The following is a 25393-nucleotide window of genomic DNA, read 5'->3' on the forward strand; positions in this document are numbered from 1 at the left end:
TGTGGCTCTGCAAAGCATATTACGTGGTGTAAGCAATATCGATTTTGTGCCTTGTAGGGGAGCCGATGGACTCTGTGTGTGGAGAAGAAGGTCCACGGGAACTGAGTAAAGTCTGTCACGCAGAAATGAAGTGTGTTGCTATCACAGACATTCAGAAGGAAGTAGCAGAGTGTCCCACTATCACAGAAGCTCAGAAGGAGGTAGCGGATGCTGCACCTACAGGCTCAGAATCATCAAGAAAGGATCCAGTGTCTGTCCCGGATGGAAGAACAACAGTCACAGCTCCTAAACCAGGTAAGAAATCTGGTTCCCTTTCAAATGGCTGGTAATACTAATCAGTGAGCTGTGGTTTTCTTGCTGTTGCCGGAAAATAGAGTGATATAAATACAGTGTTTCCCACAGGTTGAAAATTTACTGGTGGTGGTGGGTGGCTTATGAAACCAACAACTTTTTTTGTTTTTCATAAAGAACATGAACCATGAAGCTAGCGCAGCAACGATTAGCTGATTTAAAAAAAAAAAATTAATCGGCACTTGTTTTGATAACCACTTTACCGCATTATCACTTGATGATTGTCTACAAGCAAATATTTGCTGGTTACAGCCTCTCAGATGTGATAATAATGGTTTTGCTACTCAAATTTGATAGTAAACTGAATATTCATTTGTTTTGGACTGTTAGTTGAATAAAATTAGCAATTTGAACTTGTATACAGTAGTGCATGCTAGATATATGCTGGTTCAAGCAGTGTGAATGTGACATTACAGCAGCTGCATGTATCAGTTAGTTAAACGTCCGACTGAACAATGAAGGGGTGACTAAATGACAGTTTGTATAATACTTGTGCTAATTATTATTAGTTTTATTAATTACTCAGGGACAGCATTTCATGGGGTTCTTAAGCTCTGGTGTTGCGCTCAATGCATTAATTACTGTATATTTATTTTACTATTTGTCTTTTAACACCAAGATGCTATGTACCATCTTGGTAACAACAGATGGGGCTTTTAAGTTAGTACAGTTTTATTCACTCCAATCGTGTAGATCAAATAGTGCATTTAATACAAGTATTTTGTTGGGGATTATGATATATAGTAGGGCAAAAGAAGGTTCTATTTATACACAGGTTAATCCCAGAACTGAGTAGTCACGATTCAACAAGCCAACCAGGACTTTACACAGGAACGGTGAATGATGGTTGGTTATCTGCTTAAAGAGGCAGGTTGAACAGCCACAATAAAATCTCCTACATTTAGTCTGTGACTTGTGGTCATTTCCCATCCTGACTCCAGACAGTGTCTTCTAGTCAGTGCTTATTGGCATCTCTGTGTGGCAGATGTAATTCATGCTGTCTCTCCTATGACCAAGGTAGCCTCATGCTGTGTTTCTGCTGCTGTTTTCTGTTTTTATTCTTCATTTTGGATGTCCAGTATATGTCTGCTTTTTGGATGACTTTAATCATAGTGGCTGTAGCTTTACTGACGGTTCACTGTAATCAGTTGTAAAACTGTCACTTCGGTTTTCCACAATAACTAACGCACCATTGCTTGCCAGAGGGTGTCACTGTTCACCTTGTAATAGACTCCCCTGTGCAGCAGCTTGGTGAATGAAACTGCCGTGTCTTCCAGGAGTTTGTCTGGTTTGGGCTTATCTGTCATGTTCTCCTCTTTACTCCGGCACAGGATATCCTCACGGCCAACTCAGAGTAATGAATTAATAACACTCATAGGGAAGAGATAATAAACTCCGATTAGACACAGGAAGCAGCACTTCTAACAAATGTTCATGTTTCATGCCTCAACCACTTTTTTTTCCTCTCAGACATCTAATGAGAACAGGCCTCGTGCTAATTAATCAAATGACAATGACGTATATTGGAGCAGGAAGCTTGGTAACAGAGAAAACTCTCAGTGGTGCCAGTGTCCATCTGTCCTTCTACCCTTACACCTGTGTCAGCACCACACTCCTCCTCCTCCTCCTCAGACTGTCAGAAATAACAATCCTTTTTAAGAGGATGGCAAAGAGGAAGCAAGGAGGATTTACTATGTTGAATCAGTGGTTCTCAACTCCCCCCTTATTTACCTCCAACAGAAAACACCTGGACATATCTCTCCCGTAGCTTTATGACTGAAGCACTTTATAGCTTTGGACAGCTTCCAGTTCTAGCTTGAGAAAACATGGCTCCCCATCTGCCATATAGCATACATGAAGCTGAGGGTAAACTGGTACAGATGGACATTTGGAACGTTTTGTTTTGGAAGGCTGTCTTGGGGATTGCTTTTTAGGGAATCACAAGTAGTGAAACTTGCATGCATGTATTGGTATTCTACCCTCAGATTAATTCCTTTATCAATTCAGACGACAGTGTTGCAGCAAAGAAGATAACGTTCAGGAAAGTAGTCAATACCAAAACGCAAGCTAAAAGCATTTTAATTGCCCTGAACGGACTTTTGCAATATTAACAGATGAACAAAATATTGATTTTAAAATTATTTTATAGCAAAGGGAAATAATTTACAAGGGTTAGGGTTTAGGCAAGCCCTTCAAAGAACAGTGTTCACCAATGTGCCTGTGCAGATTGTGGTATTAATTAAAGTGGTAGCATGATGGCTGATGGCCCAAATGTGATGGTTTGTAGGAAGCAGTATAGTGTGTTTTTAAGTTGGCAGAGTTGACAGAAAGTGGTATACAGTACAGTTTCCAATAAAATGACACTGCATCCACCCATGTTAGTATTTTAGTAGCTGCTGGCAGATAACAGCATCCTGCTCCCACAGTAAATTAATTTTGTGGCTCTACATGTTTACGTGCAGGAAAGCAGCATGTCCCAGTTATAGCCAGTTTATTCTGATTCTGAGAGTCGTGTGCTTGGGGAAGCCGGAGGGGGTCATGGCTTTTATGAATTGCTAACTGCTGGAGCAGGAGCATCTCTCTGCCACAGGAACTGATCTGTCAGACTTTATCTTTATCACAGCTGCATACGGTGTCCTCAGGAGTACCTGTGTCTGTGTGTTAGAGCCACAGAGAGAGAAAGTGAATGTGTGTGTGTAGCTAGTGCGTAATTATAGGTAGAGAGGCACGTGGACAGAGTGAAAGTGGATATGGGTTGATGTGCTTGTGGTTGAGTCAGTTTGATGAACACATTCAAGACAACAGCTACTCTTGACTAAGCAGTGTTTATTCTGACAGGAAAACCATTTGACCACTCTAAAACTCCCAGGTTTGTTCGCTTATATTTAAGAAACGCTCCCCATCCTTTAGTGCCTCTAGTCATTTACTCTTAAAGACCAATACAGCAAACAGGGACATTGATATGATACAAGAAACAGCTACACATTCAAGGGATCCTCTGTATGCTAATGACTCAGAAACAAACTGTTCACAAGAAGAACGCAACTGTTAGTGATACAAAACCCAGATCACAGAGCTACTGAAATAAGGCAGCATGTCTACACAGCTCCTGAAGTTGTCCATACTATTCACAGGATAGAATCTGCCTTACAGTAGAAAATAAATGACCTTGAGCTTGAGTCAGCTGAAGCCGAACGCTGCCAGTGAACCTTGGCCAGTGCCAGAGTTTCCCACTCCACTTGTCAGAACTGGGCGTCCCTCTCTTCTTTGTGACGTCGACAGAGGGGAAAGTTAGTGAGTGAGCTGATGGTGGCGGCTGGCAATTGGACAAGCAGGAAATGGCTCTCGTTTCCTTAATGCTCCAAACAGGATGTGGGCGTGTAAACTGTTGACATGGGATGCCCGAAGAGCTGGAGGGCTTGGCAAGAGCCCAGGAGTGGGGTAGTGGAGGAGGAGAAGCAGCAAAAGGATGAGGAGGGGGACTGAGAGAGGGAAATGGAGAGAGATTGAGTTGCTTCAGAGAATGTTCATGTTAGTCTTGTTGAGAAAGAAAAACACAGTGTGTATGAGCGTGTGTTTACTTAGTTACAACTTCAGGTGTGCCAAGCAAAGCTGCTCATGTCTTCTGAATCTGCTTTTTCTGTTCCTTTATAAATACATACTAGCTAGCTGCTAACCACTTGGACTTAACTAACAAAGACAATATTGTTTTACAGCCTCCTAAGCAATGATGTAATGTAAAGACTATTGAGGCAGTGAAACAAGTAGAAAATGACTTCCATAGGGCTCTCTGTTGAGACTGGCCTCTTAGGCAGGGGGTACACTAAAACAAACATGGCAGCCCATTTACCAGGAGGGGCAGGGGAAAATCCATCGGAAACATGGTCTGACACTCACAAAAAAAACCCAAATGTGAGACTCATCAGCAGCACCAGCAGCTTGAAGTTACCACCTTTCTTACTGCTGTGTTAAGTCTTGTTCAGAAGGCAGCATAAAAGCAAAATTTCTCATCCACATCCAAAAAGGGGTAATTTACTTATTTCTTATAACTGCCTCTTTTTTCTTCCATATTCTCACCTGGAAATGCTTTGAAAATGTGATGCCGTGTCTTTTTCACAAAAATAGATTAAGAATGATGTTTTTGTAGCACTCCCCCTAACTGGCATCCCATCCCCCTCTTTTCTCTTCTTTTCTGAGGTGCAGGGATGGGAGCTGATCCTAGCCGGCCACCATGTCGGAAGGCCAAAGATTTAAGGAAGGAACGACGTCTTCAGAAAGAGCAGATGAGACAACACGCTGATGGGGTCTCTTCCATTGTCTCTCCTACCCCACCCACTCCCACCCAGACCAACCAAACCAAAACGCTGGAAGATTTCATCAATGAGTCATTGCCTGACAACTTTTCTCATTGCCTTGAGGTGAGCAGAAAGTAGGTGCTTTTTAAAGTAAGTGCTTTGTTTTCTCTTTTTATGTGACTTGGAATTAACATGAGCCTATTGTGATTATTCCAGCTATCATTAAGAAATGGTGTTTTTGGTTTAGTGTTCCGTCTCCATAATGTTTGGATTCACTTAGCTTGAAAATGTGGTTTCATAAAGCCCTCTCCGCTAGCCCCAGTGACTTCACCATGTGTTTGTGTGTGCTGAGAGAATAGCAACCCAGAGCAGAGTGGAAAAACCACCCCTTCCTAGTCCAAATTCAACCAAATGACAGGCACACCACACATACTGGGTTGTGTTACCCTGCTGATGACATTAAAACTACAGCTCCCAGCTCAGCTGGTATGATAGGACATGGAAATGAACTTTTGTTAGGGAGCAGAACAGTGTAGAAAGATCTTTGGCGAAGGCCTCAAGCTGAGGTTGGTGGAATAACGTCATTGTTGGTCTTGACCAAGATTTGAGCCAGATGGAGTGATGAACCAGGCATTGTCTGTCTCTTGTCTCTACAGCCCCTGAGACCTGACTGGCAAGACCTCCTAGTCAGCTCTTTTCAACTGGATTAATTTGTTTGCCACAAGGTTATCCTTTGAAAAAGAAGGTTAATTATATATTTTAGAAGTGAAATAATTGAGAGATGCCTCCATTTGACCCATTTAGCTGTTTATTAAAAAACATATGGCTAAAAGATGATTTGGTTGATAAGCAGTTTAATGATTTTATGTGATGCTTAGTCTTGGGTCTCTGTACTATTGAGTTTAAAGAGGTTTTCACACCAGCACCAGTAGATGTTTACACAAGAGCAATTAAATACAGTCCAGCTCAGTTTCATCATGAACACATCTGTTAAACATATCACGCTAACTGACTGATGAGAATACTCTGCAGAATACATATGACATCTTTGAAAATAAATAGACAGGAAAAGGAAACTTGGGGATTAAGCAGCTCTTTGCTTTGGTGGTGCCATAGGCTCACCTTTGCTTACTGTGAAACTGTTCAGTTGAAATTTATCTCTTGACACGATTGCTGTAGAATCTGGCAACTGGGACCTCGGAGAAGCTCAAGACTTTCGAAATTAATTTGAATGCATAGCAAAGAGATAAGTCACAGTGCCCGGGAAGACAAGTTCAGATATGTAAACAGTCTCGTACTAACCTGTGTCCTGGCCTTAAATGCGACTGTGGTTTGACTATCCACCACCAGGGGTCAGTATGAGAACGTGATTCAAAGCCCCTCAGGCACCTCAGTAAAGTGTGGAACTGTTAACCCACTATTCTCCTCAAGAATGTTGTCTACTGTATCCACACATCTCGTAGAGCTAACGGTAATGGTTAGGCAGTTAGTTCTCTCCGTTATATTACGTTATAATGGTGTATTGAAAAGTCTTAAAGATTCAGGTTCAGAGCAGCACATCTCTCAGTTAAAGCTGTGAGAAAAAACATGGTCTTTCATATTTAATTAAAGCCAAATAAAAGCTGTTGGTATTGAGTGGCTTTAGTTGAACGTTCTTAAAGTAGTCATGTATCACACTGTTAGTGTTAAATTTCATGACTGTTATGAGAATGTTTAAAATTTCATTTTCTCTGCTGGAGTGTTGGTTCACCTTAAGGATTTCAGCCTATCAAAATATAACTCTAGGTTTAGTAAAAAATTAGTAAGACTGAACTTGAGCATTGTCCTTTTATGTAAGAGGCCCAACGTCTCTGTTTGACTAAAGGATGTGGATGCCAAGTGTTCATATGACAGAGACCCACTAAGGTCCAACTCAAACAAACCCCAGGTTCAGTTCCTCTATCCTGTCTGTCCAGTGGATTCATATGGCAAAGCCTCTGTGGCCAACAAAAGCTTCCAAACGAAGAGACGGTTAATTAAATGGGGCTGGAGGATGAGAAAGAATGAATTGAATTCTTTTTTAGACTTTGTGACATTGGCAACACTCAGCCGGTTTTTCTCTCTATCACAGGCTTCTCCTGATCCTCCCTGCTAAGCTGGATTCATAGCACTGCATTGACAGCGTTAAGAAATGCTCTGTGTAAGGTTGCAAATGGGATTTGTCAATATATTTATGCCTAGGTGGTACAAACCTCAAGTTTATTATGCATCGATCATGTGTATGTATGGATAAATTTAATTGGTAACTTGCATGTTTTCTTGCTAACTTGGGGTAGGTTAGCTGAACATGGACTCTGGTTTGAATGTTCATCACGCCTAACATAAGAATTACACACATAAGCAGATGTGTGGAGACATGAGAAGAAACATTTGCACACTGGAATTTCTGTTGTGCCGGATCAGGATCAAAATAAAACTAAAGTCTCAGATGACATGGTGGAGCACTGGAAATGGGCTCATACACAAATTACAGTAAATGAGCTATTGGTTATTTCTGCATTTTGAGAATTACTACGAATACTTCCGAGCTTGTTATAACAACAAATGTGTTGGTTTTTTTTTGTTTTTTACATTCTCTGTTTTCTCTAGTGATCACCTGCCATTTTTGTGTCACAGTGGAGATGGACATAACACACCGCATTCTTATCAAGCTATAGCTGCCACTCGTGAAAACAGGCACTTCATCAAAGATGAAAAATGATTTAAACTCAAATGGTTTAAACTCTAAATTTTACTTAGCGACAAGAGGGTGTGTTTATGTCAGTCTCTCTCTCTCTCTCCTTTCACACTTTTTCTCTCTTTGATTTGTGCTGTGTTCCTCTTTTGGGTATTTTTTTTAATCACCACTTATGTTATTCTCAGCACTTTCTTCCATCATGTTAACCCTTGTCTGCCCATATTCTTTTTGAAGGTGAGGCTAGTGCGCTCCAGTCCCCCTAGCCCGCAGTTCAAAGCCTCTTTCGACGCCTCCTACCAGGTGTACAAACTCTACCAGATGGCCATTCACAAGGACCCTCCTGACAAACCCTCCGAGTGCCAGGTCAGAGGGTGGGGGGCGCATAGGTCAACCTGCTCTAGGGGCACCCATGGAGGGAGGGAGAGGGCTGAAAAGTTTGGGTATTTGTAGGGGCATCAAATCATCTTGCTCTAATCATTTGGTCTCTTTTTTTAAAGTTTTATATCATAAAATGGATTAAAATTTATCATTGATTCAATGATTTCTTTATTGTAAATGCTGGAATGTGATTTTTTTTTTTTTTTTTTTTAAACAAATGCAACACAAGAAGTATTTTTAGAATGCCTCTGTAAGTAAGTTAATCATAATTAAAGGGGCTATATGTACGTTTTTGCTATAGCTACAATGCCAACGTTAGCACTACCAGCTGTTTACTTACCAGTGCGGAAGAAACGTTTCAAGTTCAGCATCGAACTTCATTCCTTTACTCGCCAAGAGCTGTTTCCAGCGATGGAAAGCAACAGCAATTTTTAACTCTTGTTTTGCTTCTATTTCTATCACTTCTTGTCTTCTATTGAAAGTTAGCTGGCCCATCTCGTCACTTTCCGATAGTGAGTCACTGTGGCGTCCAGTCTGCCCTCAGTCCAACATGAGAGGATGAAGAAGTAGCACTGCCCAGAGGGCTTATTGTAAACTCTTGTCTTGTAAACACAACGATGGCTAAAGCTCTTAGCAAGTGACCATCACTGCCACCCGCTCCTGGCAAGATAGCACTTTCGGTGGCGGAGAAAACTTATATATAGCCCCTTTAAGTTTGTACTTTAAGTATGTAATTGGTATTATTTAAATTTTTGACTTTTTTTTTTCTGACTAATTTCAGAGGTTTAAATCATAATGACCAAAAGTTAGGACTGTACTTTAGATATCTTAGAAATGAGATTGAAATTAGTAAATAATTGCTTGCTTAAACTTTCTAATTACCTCAAGCCTCAGAGGGAAAAACCAAAATGTCGGTATGAATGAAAAAACATGAAAAAACATGAATTAACATGTTGGTATTAAAGAGAGTGTATGTGTATAAGAGCATGAGTCAAAGGGAGAGGAAATGGAGGGGAAAATGTTTCCATACGCCATGGTTGAGAGCAGTGTTTCTCCAGGTGTCAGAGTTGGCCGTCAGTCGGCCAGTCAGTCTTGAGCTGTTTCAGTTTTGGGGGGGCCAGTTCATCAGCTGAATTCACCCGGCCCTCACACATTTACCCGACCCATACACATTTACCCCATCTGTGCCCCCCATCACAGTACCCTTATGATAGTTCCCTATGAATGAAATGGAATCTCATTCTTTGTTCGTGCAGTTTGTTTAACTTTGTTTACCTTCTTGAGAGGAGTCTGTAGTCTTGAAAGAGTCTGTATGCGTCTAGCTGAGATGAATGTGTTGAATCGTGAGCTCCCAATTCTCTCTGTGCGATCTGTGGTAATAGCTGGGCGGTGCACTAGCCTCATCCTCAAATTGCCTGACATCTTATTATTTTAAAAACACACTTTCAGTCTCCTAGAATCCCATTGTTTTCTTGCATTCATGTGGTCAACAATCTGATAAAATCACTAGTTCAAGTCTCAAACTCAAAACAGACCTGCTGTGTTACCAGCTTGCCTCGAGGACTAGGAGACTGAAGTGAACCCTGAAATGCCGAAGCACTTGTATAAAACTGTTGTATAAAACCTCTATTGTTGATTCCTGCACTGTCAATTCCTCCAAAACATCTATCCTTTCACCCCTTTTTAAAAAAAAAAAAAAAAAAATTCATTTTCTTATTACTCACCGTATTCACATTCATTGTCAAGCCTTATAAAACCTCCCTCTGCCTTATTGCTCCTTTCCCTCCACACCCGGTGCTTGAAGGTGAGGCTAGTGCCGGTCAGCTTTGAGGACCCTCAATTCACAGCGTCCTACCAACAGTCGGTTGCGCTGTACGCCCGCTACCAGATGGCCATTCATGGTGATGACCCCAGCGAATGTAGTGAGAGTGAGGTACTGCATGATTATTATTCCACACTTACTTTAGGGCACTACTGCACCTGCTTATTTCAGCTTCATATATATGACAATTTGCTGCTTTTCTCTATTTAATGTTGGTTTAATCTAAAATCTTTGGATTATGGAGTGGTGAAGTTACAGTGTTCATGGGATTTTTTCATGGAAATATTTTTAACTCAATGAACAGTTAATCCCCCTACACATCACATGAGCTGTGTACACACTAGAGGGAGACGTCTAGCATTTGAATATCCCTGATAAATAATTACAATCATTAAAAATATTTTTATTTTAAGCTGTAACTGTAAACCCTGGAAAATAGAGACAGAGAGAGTTCACAAGTTTATGCAGTGAATGAGAAGTATTGTCCAGTAATGAATAGGAAACAGAAAGAGAAACCAACTATAGAGTCATTAAGTTTAAAAATGAATTTATAAAACACAGTGAATGATATAATAAATTATATATACACACCTCCGTTTCCCCAATTTATATATAAATAAAAGATGAGAAAATAAATTCTAGTCAGGCTAGAAAATTGCTGGACATCCTCACTAACCTGAGAAGGCCTTTTGTCCCTCAGGGCTAGAAAAACAACCTCTTTTTCCACCCTCGTGCCAGCCGGCCTCAGTAAATTACTGAATTCTCCAGCTTGTAAAAGTAAGGTAATTAATAAATAATAAAAGCTGTCAGATTGGGCAGACTGTTGCAGATTCTTTCCTAGTGCCATAACACAAGCTCTATTAATAGGGAGCGTGTGTTTGTGTACAAAGCTACAGCTTTAGGTTTATAACTGTACTGGGATCAGATAGGTTCGAGAACTAGGGGAATAACATTTTTTTAAATAAAAAAACCCCCAAAAGAATGAAAAGGTGTGGACTGGCATAAACAACACTGCTGTTTGTTGGGTTGCCAGAAAGTAATGTTCATGTTTTTATTGATGGGCTTTCCAGGTCGGATACTGATTGAATGTAGTTTAAAAACAAAGAGTGAATTAAGGTTGGGTTCACTACTCTTACAGGTGAGCACATTCTTTTGAAATTGACCTTGACATGTCTGCCTTAGTGAGTGGTATATAGAAATGAGTGGACGGTTGATTGTAACCTTATATATTAATTTTGACAGGGTTTAATTTAAGATAATAAAAATATACAATTCATACATGCATACGTAACTGCTTGATGGAGCTGTTCTAGAGGTGAACACTAAACAAATCCATACAAGACTTCCATCCTCCTGGCATCAGCCACTAGACACAGCCTTTTGTTATGTGTCACATGAATAAGAGCCCTGCAGATGCCATGTTGTCCTCTCCAAGGTTTGTCTCGTGCCACTGTAGTTCATTCATACAAAACCAGCCCAAATTGTTACCACTCAAACAAATGTAACCTCATTTTATTCCCCTTAGTTGGACTCACTACTGTGACAACCACTCCTGAGCCCACTGTACTAAAAACTGCTGATTTTATTTTCTTGCCTGTCAAACTCCTGGTTAACTCCCCTGTTCTCTTCCCAGAAGCTCAGAGCCCCCCATTGTTCTGAGGCATTCATAAAGAAATGGGAAACACATTGTTGATGTGATGATGGCACATTCTGGTGCCATGCCATTCTAGGCCTGCTGCTGCTACCTAGGAAGTTGGGTCATTTAGTATTTGTATAGGTATTTATTAATCTATTAAAGTATTACCTAGGGACAGAGTGTGGAATACCATCCGCTTGACTCTGAGCCAGGCGATAGGGGAGATTGTGTGTTTGTGCAAGTTAAATTACCCTGCCAAAATTGTACTATCATTAGACCATATGATGTCCTAGAGCGGAATGGCTTTATTTGTTTAAAGATGTATGCATTTCCTGTCATACCATGACTGGAAAGGAGCCAGACATTATTCCATCCACATCGAATCCCGGTTTCCGGACAGAGCTGATGAAGATACTTGCAGTTATTTAGACGTATGCGCACATACACACATGCACACACACTTTCACTCACACTTACTGTTCTTAACTGTTGTGCTGAGCCGTGACTCTGAGTTCCTGCACATGTGGCATTCATTTTCAGGAAAACAAATCCTGTTAAATCTGTATTTACTCTTCTTGATGGGCAGAGCCTTGATTAAGATACATGAAAAAAAAAAATGAAAAAAAGTATATGTAAAACGAAATTGGGGAAAACAGTTATCAGTAAAAATGAAAGAAATGAATGAGGAAAACTATTAGATTATTCTAAAGCTATTTGCACCATGCTTATGCACAACAATGGAAAAATTTAATACCACCCTCTGGAAACAGCATTATCATTGTTGATCCACTTGCAGCTAGGTTCCTGAAGCTCCTATATACACTCTGAAATAAATATGGGCTGCAGAAGGTTAGCAAAGAGACATAAACTGTATTTGGGTAGTTTTTATTGTTTTATAATGTTAGAGTGAATTCAAGCACCGTGTCGCTCAAATAAGCACAGCAATTTGAGCAAGTAAAGAGCACAGTAACGAGGAGTCTAAGTGGCAATTAGGTCTAAGCAGATGTTGTGTTTGTATGTACTGTATGTGTGTGAGTGAAGACACGACAGTTTGTGTGTGTGTGTGTGTGTGTGTATGAGACGGCTGCTTGCCCGCCTAATCGTAGACAGATGAGTGTTTACTATAGGAAAGGGAGAGTTAGAGAGGAAGTGATGGACTCCATGTGTTGGTGATGAGATCGTTCCAGAAGGTACTGTGGACGCGGCTCCGTTTACATGCATATGTGTCGTTGTATTAGAGATAGAGGGAGCAAGGAAGCGGAGATTGTATTCACACGTTTGTTCCCTTACTGTCTTCATGCTTGAGTGACTGTGCCTAAACATTAGACTGTCTGTCTCATGCAGAGTGTGTGTGTCTATGTCAGCCTGGCAGGAGCGTGTGTTCTGGTGTTTGTCAGTGACCAGAGAGGGGTCAACCTTGCCAGGCTCCAGGAGAGCAGCCTTACCCAGCCAAGCAGTGTTACCACAGCAGTGGAAGGCTGCTGTGCTTCACTGCTTGTTCCATTTGGTATGATTACCCAGCAGCTCCCCACTGAGTGCCTGGTAAAGGTGGAGGAGGAGTGAGGCCCTCATAGCTATCAGAAATTATCATGACACACACATCAAGTTCACACACTTGTAGACTAATCAAATAATACAGCATTTTACTACCAAGTCAACTGGAGACTCTCAGCTCCACACACAGCAGCCAGTGTCGTAGCATGGCCTCTATAAATGATGTCATCTAATAACTGCAGCTGTTCTGTTGGTAAACCATTTAGATTTCTTTTTTGTGAGTTTTAAACAAAAGTTTCATTTGTGCCCCTCGGCAATATTGCACATTGGGAGGCTTTGCTGTTGGTAATTTGTTGACTGGCAAAGCAGTAGTCACTGCAGAATTAGGAGGGGAAAATTACACTTTACTGGCATGATTACACAGGTGAGGAACTTGATAGGAATTTTTTCGCATGAGCAAAGATCATTGTTGACTAAACAGACTGCAGTCACTATAATTTCCATATTGGTCATGGAAAGCATGAAATGTGTGAAAAATCCTTTTCTCTTTAGCAAGTGAATGGAATGTTAATGCATTTGCATTTAAATAATGTGTATGAATGTAGTTTAAAGTTTAACATATTCTTCCTGGGATAGATGGAGGCTCAGGGACTATTGCACTAACTACAGTGTTATGTCAGTTGACCTAGTGGCCTTGAGCAGGAGAATGTAAAGTTGTCGGATAAGAACCATTCATATTTGTTGTGTGTCTGACCAATTCTGTCCATTCCCTCTTCCACTGCACTCCTTTCCATCCCAGTGTGAGGTTGAATCGAGGTTAAAGGCAGCGTGTTGCATGTTGTTGAAGTCCGCACTTCAACAAGAGCACAGTTTGTGTTACAGCTCACAACAGCACCTCTCATCAACAACTATGTGCACTGCTGCAATGCATGAATTGTTTTTATGTTATGTGAGTTCTGTGCTCTATCCTTATATTTTATAGATTTGCTTATTTTTATGACCGTAATTTTACTAATTTGTTATGGAGTTAGTCATTTTTTCTGAAGAGAATCCAAAACAAGTGGGCGAGTCTGAAAGGCATTGAAAACTGTTTGGGTGTTTGCCTCAGGCAAAGGTTAAATAGAAATGACAGATGACGGTGCATCATTCTTTAGCTCATCTATGCCAAAACGGCCCCCGTGTTGGAGAACACTGTATTAGTGTCACCAAAACACACATCAGCTGTGGCAGACAAACGGAGAAACACACACTCTTTTGGATGAGTTCAGACTATTGGCAGGATTTTGAGTTGCACCTAAGCCAGGACTGTCCCACCCAGTGAACCAAGCCTTCAGCAGTCATCACTATTAGTAGCTGTACTGCTGTGCACAGGCGCACTCACACACAGAGGATGTTGGTGTGCTTGTGGGAATTTCCGGTAACTTGTAGAGCATCTTGGTTTTAATGAGATGGAAAGACAAGATATGCCCCCACCCCACACTATATGGCAGTGCCTAGCTGCTTCATGTACAGGAAAACTTGGATTCATCCATTTATTGAGAAATGGAGAATCTGTGAAAGACTAGTCCTATTCCAAACACCAGCAATCATGACAGAAATGAAATCACGAGTAGCAGAGAAGCTAGAAAGCCTATCAGTTTTCATTGGCTTTGGTTTATTCTTACAATCTTTGCAAATTGGAGAGAGTGGGATTCGATTGATATATTATAATTGCCTTATAATGCAAACCAGCTACTAGCTGGTTATTTATTGTTTGCTTGTTTTTTATTAGCTATTTGATTTTACTTAACAGCTTTAGCTGTGTCAATATGTGAAACTGCAGTTTAATCTGGTTTATTTCCTGTTAACCCACCTTAAAGAATATCATTAGCATGTGTTTAAGTGGAGATTTTAAGTTTCCAAAGGGCTATTTTCCACCTCGACAAGAACAAGATTCCAGGAAAAAAAACAAACTCTGAATTCGTAGAATTTTGAGGAGGTAATGAAATTCCTAAAATCTGCTCAAAGTATCAGCTATCGGCAATTTCTGTCAAACATAACCACTAAGAGAAAAAACGCCTATTACATGAGCCCTTTACATCATTTATATCCCGTCCTTGTTTATTTAGTCCTGTGTGGACCCTCTCTATCCTATGTTTATGATGCTTTGGTCTTTGGTGCTATTCTAGACCCCTGTTCTGCTCACTAGATGGTGGACCAAAGTCAAACATAGCATAGATGACCAACACAGCTGGATTGTAGCATTATCTTGTGAAATATGAACTTGAAACTGTGGTGTGTGTTCATGAGGGTGCAATAGACCAAATAAAGCTGTCCATCACTGCTCCACTGTGGCCAATGCCTGTTCCTCATTATAGAATGGTTTTGGCCCTAAACATGGAAGCGTGCTACATTTGTCCTCCACTCTTGCAGGTCAGCTCATCTGCAAACACACTGCTCTCAACCCTGGCGCTAAAATAGAAGAAGCACAGGAAATAGTAGAGAGAATGGAAGAAAGATTTAATGTTTCCACAGTCATAAAGTCTCCCAGTAATTGATATCTGATGTGCATTTTAAAGCGTGTTAAGATAGTAAGAGATAGGCTATTTTGACATTAGTAACGCTGCTTATTTAAGCTGTCACTATGTCCTCCCTGGTGTGTGAGCTTTAGTTGATAGGCTAAATGTTTTCATTTGTGTAAATACAATCTTCCTTTTTATGCCCCTTTGTGAAAGGGCTCTGCATTTGATATGTGACACCTGAGTGAGGAGAAAACAGGGAGGGATAAACTATGTAGGACAGCAATGGAGACATGTATGGTTTTCATTTATGCCTCTTCAAAAAAGTTGGTGACCCAGAGAACTAACTGTTTTTCTCTCTGTTTCCCCCCCCTCTGTCTCCCTCCACAGTTCCGGAGATTTCTCTGTGATTCACCACTAGAGGTATGTATTTCCTTTGGCCTGTTGACAGTTTAATAAAACCCCTTTTAAATGTCTCTATTCATCCATTTTGTGTTACCTGTAATGATTTCCCCAAACAGCTAGAACGCGTCCTGCTGAAATAAGTCATAGATGAAGATAATGATTAGAAAAAAGTCCAGCTTCGGTATTTAGTTCTTCATCAAACACACTCAAAAGGGGATACATGTACACTAGTCAAGAGCCCTCCAGCTGGATTGAGGGTGGGGGGTTTAAGGGATTCGGGAAGGGGGTTTTGTTTCATATTCAATTCAGCCCAGTTGAAGTGAAAGGGAGCGTTGAGGGAGGAAAACAGTGAAATCTGGTGTCCAGATTGCATTGCGCCTGTGTTGAACACAAGGTCTTCAGACTAGTCCTTTCCTCTAGCCTTGACAGAACGGGACACAACACTGCTCTTAACTTTCTATGGTGTGGTACAGATTACAGGCTGATGAGGCAGCCTCGTGGGTATCACTTTGGGACCTAACAGATGGCTATTGGCCTAGTTAGCAAAAAGAAGTATTATTTGGGCTCCATCGGAAGTTTGATGTCAGCTTTTGGTGCATTAATTAATACAATCTTGCTGGTAATCTATTTACAGATTAAAAATTGAGATAGTTACAATATGAAGGATGTTGATTGCATCTGGAAGAGGATTCATAGTTAAGATGTGATATTCTCTGTGGTCACTGAGTGAGATGAAGGTGCAGCCAGGCATCACTTAACAGAGGCCTGGTGAGCTGCAGCCTTCAGAAACACCAGTGGACGTGTTGGGTCAGGACAATTACACCAGCAATTAGACCCAGGATTGGCACTTATAACAGCCACTTCAATAAGATTGAGGTCGGAGAGCACACACAAACTGACTGACACAGAGACACACAAACACAGTCACTCTGTGCTGCCCCGTGGGCCCCTTCAGATCTTCCCTAATGAACATCATTAGTGTTTATAGGAAACAAGCTTTTATCACCTCGTCAAGGCTGGCGTCCAAGCACAGTGAATTACACAGGTCTGCACACATGCACACGTGTGTACTTGTCCTGTGGCACACTGCCTCACATATCTTTCTGCCTTCACTGTCCCCTCCTCTCAGACTAGTTTAGGGGGCTGTCTTCATTCGTTTGGCCTCCTCATGTTTTTATTTCTTTCTCTGATATCTCTCTCTATCTTCTCCAAATGCTCTCCATTTCAGAGTTATTATGTGTGGCTTTCTGAGCTACCTCTGCGTGTTGGCCTCCATCTGTCTGCAATCAGAGTGCTATTAAAATACACACACCGACACTCACCACATGGACCTGCATACTGTGTGGTTCATCAGCTCATATGTAAGCCTGCATTTATACAAATGTATGCAAACAGCATACTTACAAATTCAACTGCAGCTAATTAGGAATCAGGTTGTCTGACTTGTTTGTTTGTTGCTCCATTTTACCAAAATTTCATGCTGAAACCCAGATAATTAACATCAGCTGTTATGGATTCCTCTTTTTTTTTTTTTTTTTTTTTTTTTTTTTTAACACAAAGAAACAGACAAGTAAAAACACATTTGTGCTGTCTGATAAACAATGTGGTGACCAACATAATGAATAGCAGTCATGCAGGTGTCCCTCACTGCATTTGACCTTGGTGAGGTCAAGAAACTGGGTTTTATGGGCTGTGTGTGGTTCATGAACTCATTCTGTTTCTATTTATGTTTCTTTACAGCCTCCTAATGTGTCTAACCAAGGGGCAAACACTCATTAACAGGGGTGTTTGACAATTAGTCACTAATTTTTTTTTTTTTTTTTTTTTTTAAATGGACCCAGGGCCTTGGCCACTCCTCTGAAACTCTTTGTCTGTCGTTCTGTGTTTTGTCCTCTCTGTGTCTCTCTTTCTCTCCCAAACACTCCCTGAGACTAAGAGGATGAGAATTCCTTTTTTAAAGTAATAGAGATACACATCAGCAGGGAATGCACCAGCTGACATACCATAGTAATGAACACATAGACCCCACTATACATGCCTTATCTGTAAAAACTTAGAGATTGAAAGGAAATTGTAAAATTGATAAGAAATTGTAGGTGAAACCATGCTGAGCACACAAGATATTGTTTAATTCATTGATTGTGAATTGTGAAAACTCATAACTATTTCCAAAATCTGTTCTTCAGATAATATCTGTCACATCCAGACTCTCTAAGCACAAGCCAAGCCTTAGTCCATTTTGGTATTGGAAATCAATGTTCAGAACAGCTGCTCTGATCAGATCCTTTGTGGCATCAAAGTGAATGAAATGTCACCCTCTTTGTCCAAAGTAGGGCTTTTGATCACTGTTCTTTTCAGCCACATTTTTTTTTTTTTTTTCACACAAAACAAATAAAGCCACTAAATCAATTTCTGAAAAAAGGGAATGAATTTGTTATGCTTTTGGTTATTGTTTGGAAATGTTATCAGTTTATTACATCATGTGAAAAATGTTGCAACCTTTATGATTTACACAGTCATATCAGCATCATGTAAGTATGTTCAATGTTAAAACTTAATATACACAGTATTTGTTAGTATAAGGTCATGATCTAATTCAGCGAGATATTTTATTATGCTTAGGTACAACTTAATACCTGAGCTCTGAGCTGTTAGTCTTTGTATTGTTGCTAAGGGAATAAAGAGAGTCTGAAAGTAAATATCATACTTGGTCCTTGTTTCTGACAATTTTACATAACAAGTTGTTCTGCTTCAGAAAAAGTCTACCCAAATGTCTCTCTAAGTAGGCTAAAACAAACATGCATTACACCACCTCCCCATTTTGTCAAGATAAGCACACTGCTCACATGGCCCTGTATTTAGGCCATATGAAAGCGATTTGGGGCTGCAGGGGAAGATCTGGAGTGGTTTGATGTGCTCCAGAGAATGTTTAGATTGTTGTCACAGTGGCAAGGACACAACCATTAAGCTGTCGTCTGAGGTGACGCACGGGTCAGTGAGACAAGATCAGCCTTGAACATGGTATGAACTTATAAACAAATATACAAACTCAGACAGCCATTACTTCTGTTGCGCTGGCTTTCATGTTCATATAATTGTACTCAAGCATGTATACTCAAGATGGGGTAAGAAAAATCTCCCTCTCTTACACACACCGATCACCTCGTGCTCTTTCCTTTTACTTACAACTTCTAAATGACGCCGAGGGGCCTCTGACAAAGCCTCCAGTGTTTCTGGGGGAACTGGTGCCAAGAAATAACAGGCTGCCTGCTTACACAGACAGACAGTTCCCCCAGCCTCAGAAACACTCGCACGCACGCACGCACGCACGCACGCACGCACACTCATACACACGCACGCACGTGCACACACACACACACACACACACACACACACACACACACACACACACACACACACACACACACACACAGCCATATAGAGTGCAGTGCTTGCTCCAGATGTGGTGCCTGTCACCCTTCAACACCCCCATCTACCCCCATTCTCTCCCCCCACATAACTGTTCATTTTTAGTCTTGACCCCCCCCCCCCCCCCAATGTGTAGTAAACCCACATCATCTCTATCTTATATCATATGTCTTGTGATGTAATCATCCCTTCCCACACAATTACCCAAACACACACAAAAAAAAATATAAATGGACTCTAGCATACATTGTGTCAGAAAGGTAATCAGACCTGGGTGTCTAAGGGCCTGAGCTAGAGGAATATAGTTTTTTTTTTTTTTTTTTTTAAATTACCAGCTCTACTTAAGAAAATCTTACATGGTGTTAAGGAGGAATGTGGCACATAGTCACCCCATTGCTGATATTCATCCCTCTGGGGTCACAGAGCTGCAGGGAGTGTGTATGCGTATGGGCCTCGTTTCTGTTTGGTCAGGTTTAGTTTGGTCAGAGTGTGGGCCCTGTGTAGGCACTGGATAAGCAAGCTAGCTCTCTGTGTTGTGATAACTAGCGGCGTCTGCGCAAGTTAACTGGGTCCAGATGAATGTTGGCGAAGGATCCTGTTACTTGTGCAGTGAGGAAAGACACACACACACACACACAAACATAAACCGATACCCTAGCTTAATATGACTTTTAACCCTAACCCCAAGCCTCTCGTCTTAAGCCTCTGTGATAAAAGCCGCCAAGCCACTTGATTGAAAAACCCAGCGTGTGGATCCCTATGAGAAACTCAATGTGTGCCAGACACTTAACTGTTTTATTAATGGAATAGACTCAAGCGGGCGGGTGCACACCTACACCCACATTCTTTCATGTCACATGGAGAGAGGAGACACAAACATATATAGGAGAAAGCTTGGCAACACTCCACCACCGCCTGGTGAAATGGATTTTGTTCATGCAGGGTCTTTTATTAAAAAATCCTCTCCTGGAGAGTTTCTGTGGCTAGTTTCCCCCGCCCCCAACTCCACCCTGTTCTTGCTCTCGCTCCACATTTGGGAGCCATTTGCAGGCTGAACGTGAGGCTACTGTACACCCCCACACATAATGCGTGAGGCCTGGCAGGAAAAAGCCTGGGTTATAATACACCGTTGTACAGGTGTGTGTATATAAGACAGAGAATGTAGATCTCTGCAAGAAAGTGAAAACAGTCCTTTTAAATACCACATTCTCATTCTGCTGTGATTTATATGTTTTACATATAACCTATATTGCACACAAGAGAACTATTTTTGTTTTGACCAGTGACTACCTTCTCTCACTGTTTTTCTCTCTTTGCCTCTTCCCAGGCAGAATATTCTCCAGATGGACCCGAGGTGGGCTATGGCTCCTTCCATCAGCAATACTGGCTGGACGGACGCATTGTAGCTGTGGGGGTGATTGATATTTTGCCTACCTGTGTGTCCTCTGTCTACCTGTACTACCACCCAGAATTTGCCTCACTGTCTCTGGGCTCCTACTCTGCTCTCAGGTTGGTTCCCAGGACTTACACAAGCCACATAATCCCTTTTGTGTTGTTTTCAGAAGCCGCCTTCTAACTGTATTAAATATATTAGATGATGGTGGAGATGAGTAGTGGCCCCCTATGGCATATCAGGGACAGTGTCAGTGCTCATGTTTCATAAAACCAGGAGCATATTTTTGTTGTTTTCTGTCACAAAGAGGATGCTGCCATTTGCCCTGATTATGCCCCTTCCCATTTTTTGCAGCACATTTTGGTCGAATGTGACCAAGATTGAAATGTAGAGGGAAGTAAAGCCTTAGTCATAACTGGATTATTAAAACGAATGGGGTAATTACTTGTCAAATGCAATATGTAGCTCCTTTCAAAGGGGCAATTGCTGTGCTTCTCATTGTTGAACATTATCTTCTTTTGCTCCTTTTTGCTAAATTTCTTTGTTCTTTCTTTTCCTCTTCCTCCCTTCTCATTCCCTCATATTTGCCCTACTCTTAACCTACTCTCTCCCTGACTCTTGATCTTTTCAGCCCCTCCCAAACTTTATCTTTCCTTAGAACTGTATACTATAAGTGCCATAATAGTGTAGGTTGGGGAAAAATACCTCTTTCTTTGCACTTGATTGGTCGAGGCAGTGCTCTGTTTGTGGTTCAGCTGACGACAGTTCTCTCTGCCAAGATGAAATAATAGCACATACACATACACGGCAGGCACACATATCTGCCTTTTTCCTGTAAAAAGTAACCCAATAATGTGAGAGCGGCTTTTTAAAATATTTCTGCACAGATGTGCAAGACTGGGTGATCTCCGCTTCAAAGTTGGTGTCTACAGGTATGTGAGTGTTCACTTATGTGTGCATCATGCACTAAGTCTGCCCAGCAGTAAGAACAGACAGGCCCCGCTCATATAGAGTGAACACCCTGGTCATCATAAGCACACATCACTTATTATTTTAAGAGTCTGACTCCAAGAGTAACACAGAGTGCTTGGTGTGTGGAGGAGGCCTTGGAGAAGGGAGCCAGCAGGACTGAAAACCTCCTGCTTGTTTACAGACACCAGAACTAAGGCCTTTGATCAGGTCTGGACACTCCCTAGTCTGCTTGGCCTGGCTGACTCTGTCCAAAACTTACTGTACAGAATACATTTGCACAGCCCCCACACACACTCTTAATACTTGTCCAAACATTCATTACATTAGATAGTTTTTCTTCTCCACAACAAGCTCAATTGGATTGAAACCTGGGCTGTTCAACCATGTACAAGTGCAATCCTTAAAAAAAAAAAAAGCATGTGAAAAAACAAGGGGGAATTACATGTAAAGTATGTAACAGAACTTTGCTTTTTTTGCTAGCAAAAAACAGTCATGGAAAGGTTATGGAAAGACAAGGAAAAGTTTTGGGAATTTACACAAATACCTCAGTGGGATCCCTGGTTTGTTGGACATTTTTTCCTAGCTGTCATCTGGAAACAGGTTTAGAGTTTGGATTTTCTTAGAGTTGGGGTTAAATATGTACGTTAGGCACTGCAGAAGTAAAAAAACAAGTACAGCACTGTGTGTGGTCTTTTGTGCGAAAGTATACAGTTAGATACATAAATATTTGGACAGTGACGCAATTTTTGTGATTTTGCCTCTGTGCACCACCACAGTGGATTTGAAATGAAGCCATCAAGATGTGATTGAAGTGTAGACGTTCAGCTTTAATTCAAGGGGGTTTAAAAATATTGCACTAACTGTTTAGGAATATTAGCCCTTTCTAATAATAGTCCCTCCATTTCCAGAGGCTTAATACTATTTGGACAATTAACTGACAGTCAGTTTCAAGGCGAGGTGTGGCCTTTTCCCTCGTTATTTCATGACAAATTAAGCAGATAAAAGGTCTGGAGTTGATTCCAATTGTTGAATTTGCATTTGGTAGCTGTTCATGAGAATTCTCAATGTGCGATCCAAAGAGGTGTAGATGCAAATGAAGGCGGCCATCGCTAGGCTGAAAAAACAAAACAAAACAAACCTATCAGACAGAAGGCAGAAACTTTAGGAGTGGCCAAAACAACAATTTGGTTCATTCTTAAAAAGAAGGAATGCACTGGCGAGCTCAGCAGAACAAAAAGGCCAGGAAGACCACGGGAGACAACTAAAGTGGATAATCACAGAATTCTTTCCCTGGTGAAGAAAATCCCCTTCACAACATTTAGCCAGGTCAAGAATACTCTGGAGGAGGTAGGCATATCATTTTTAAAGTCTACAGTCAAGAAAGGCCTTCATGAATGTAAATACAGAGGGTTTACCACAAAGTGCAAACCATTGGTAACACTCAAGAACAGAAAGGCCAGATTAGACTCTACCAGAAAACATCTAACAAGATTGGGTCAAAACCTAGTATGTGGATGGACTGCCCTTTATCTCTTCTTTATCTCTCCTACTGTCTGTGTTCACATATACAGTAATTTAATACAGCTGAGTTCCCAATAAAGCTGGTCTCATTTACATGTTTTTCTGAAGAGAGTGAAGCAGTCACTTCCAAGCCATTTCAAAGCTGCTGCTCTGCACTGCTGAAATCCTGATTTGATAACCGCAATGTCGTCTGACAAAATCACCGTACATGTGAGTTAAAGACAACGGCTGTGCTGTGATTTCGGCTACATTTACTTGTAAAATGATCACTCAGAGGGAAAATTAGAATCTCATTCACGTCTGTGTCAACTGCTGTGCGGTCAGTTGAATGAGATGCATAGAAAGGTGTGCCTGCGGAGGGAAAGCCTGACTTCATGCGCACGGGACAAAATTTGCGACTGTCTTCTACAGGAAGTAGCAAAGGTTTGTCTGGAAAAGTTGCTAGATTTGTCATTAGGTACTTTTTTGAACAAAAGTTGCTAAAGGGGTGTAAAAAGTCTGTAAATCTAGCAACAAAGGCACTGCCTGTATTCGCCCCCTGATGACACAGTAGAAACTGTTGGCGCCAATCCATTTTGAAAGAGCCACGGCCACTGGGGAAACTCCAACATTCGGGCAGCCAACCAATGGTGTAACGTCAGCACTCAGTCACGCGGAATTCGGCTGACCATTGGTTTAACCTATTCACTCACTCACTCATTCACTCAGTCACGTACATTTGTTTTTATAGGGCTGGCCCCGCTGTTGTGATCCAGGCAATAAAGCCTGCCCAGTTCTGGAACAAGATGAAACCAAGATTTACTTGTGCCAGAATGATGGAAGAGAAGACTATGGAGAAGGAAAGGAACGGCTCATGATCCAAAGCATACCACATCATCTGTCAAACATGGCGGAGGCAGTGTTGTGGCGTGGGCATGTATGCCTGCCAATAGAACTGGGTCACTGGTGTTTATTGATGATGTGACTACTGACAGAAGTAGCAGGATGAATTCTTAACTGTATAGGGCTATACTATTTGCTCAGATTCAGCTAAATGCTACAAAACTGAAAGGACAGTGCTACACAGTACAGACAGATAATGACCCAAAATATAATGAAAGCAACCCAAGAGCTTCTCAGGGCAAAGAAATTGAATATTCTTCAATGGCCAAGTCAGATACCTGATCCCAAACCACCTGAGCTTGATTTTAACTTACTAAAGAAAAAACTGAGGCAGCACCCACAAACAAGCAGGAACTAAAGGCGGCTGCATTAAAGGCCTGGCAAAGCATCTCTAGGGAAGTCCCCATTTGGTATGGTCAATTCGTTCCAGACTTCAGGCAGTCATTGACTGTAAAGGAATCCATATATTAATAATTATATTAGTTTGTCCAATTACTTTTGAGCCTCTGAAAATCAGGGACTATGTATAAAAGTAGCTGTAATTCCTAAATGGTTAATTCGATTTTTTGTTAAACCCCTTGAATTAAAGCTGAAAGTCTAAACTTCAGTCACATCTTGATGGCTTTGTTTCAAATCCATCGTGGTAGTGTACAGAGGTAAAATTACAAAAATGGCGTCACTGTCAAAATACTTATGTACCTAACTGTATGTGTGTCATGTGTTTTAGCAGTAGAAACAGGAGAGGGGGATGTTGAGAAATTTCTTACAGGAATGTAGCTCCTTCTGCCACGGGCCCTGAGGAGAGAAGTAGGAGGAGGAGAAAAAAAGAGGCACATAATGAGGTGCCTGAGGCACAGTATAGGAAACACAGCTGCTGTCCAACCTGGCTCACTTTCTTATGGGGATCTCCTGATTATTTTGTGTTGCCCCTGATCCTCATCAAAGTCCTTAAATATTCAGTATTTGTTGATGTGGCATCCAATTCAGTATTTTTTAATATATATGTATATTTTTCCATACACAAAAAAAGTGGCAGAATGCACCCAGAGTAAGGTAAGCCTATATTCAAATAAGTAACATTAATTAGATTTTGGATAGTGGAAATATCTACTATTAAAATAAATGCAACCTGCATTACAACTTTCTATTGATTTATTTATTTATTTTTATTTTTTATTTTTATAATTATATTTTGTATACTGTCCAATTGTGTGAGGTATAATTTTTAAATAAAATAATGCAATTTAAGTTCAAATGCAGAGTTCAAGCTACAGCAACACTTTAGAGGTGTGTTGCACCTGCAAAATGTAGCAGATGCAAAGTAACAGTTTTTATACCAAGTGGGGCTTTGTGCACATGGTTTCCCTGCTGCTGCATGCTGTCATATCGTAGATTGGAACTGTAGGCTGCTGTTTTGTTTATTTTGTGTTCTATTCAGTTCACTTGCCTTTAATTTGCTCACAACTTTGTACAGTTCAAGTTTTTAAGGGATCCCAATGGAGCATTTTTGACGGCTGCTTTACCGGAGCAAACAAACGAGAGATTGGAAATGGGCTCTGATCAGATGGGGCTCTGCATAGCTTTCACTTATCCGTCAAATA

General features: G+C 41.0%; 1 protein-coding gene across 6 annotated transcripts in view; it reads left to right on the top strand.

Moving 5' to 3' along the window:
• Positions 1 to 25393, top strand: part of LOC120796499 (arginyl-tRNA--protein transferase 1) — a 51197-nt gene that overhangs the window by 4629 nt on the left and 21175 nt on the right. The window contains exons 5-10 of one of the 6 annotated variants that reach the window (XM_040139409.1): positions 58 to 294; positions 4549 to 4769; positions 7597 to 7725; positions 9545 to 9673; positions 15581 to 15613; positions 20352 to 20533. In XM_040139409.1, coding sequence (XP_039995343.1) covers positions 58 to 294; positions 4549 to 4769; positions 7597 to 7725; positions 9545 to 9673; positions 15581 to 15613; positions 20352 to 20533 — 931 coding nt within the window. The remainder of the gene's footprint in view (positions 1 to 57; positions 295 to 4548; positions 4770 to 7596; positions 7726 to 9544; positions 9674 to 15580; positions 15614 to 20351; positions 20534 to 25393) is intronic. The other 5 variants (XM_040139410.1, XM_040139412.1, XM_040139411.1 and 2 more) reach the window with 5 other exon arrangements.

The sequence above is a fragment of the Xiphias gladius genome, chromosome 11 (genome assembly GCF_016859285.1).
Source record: "Xiphias gladius isolate SHS-SW01 ecotype Sanya breed wild chromosome 11, ASM1685928v1, whole genome shotgun sequence".
Classification (NCBI taxonomy): domain Eukaryota; kingdom Metazoa; phylum Chordata; class Actinopteri; order Istiophoriformes; family Xiphiidae; genus Xiphias; species Xiphias gladius.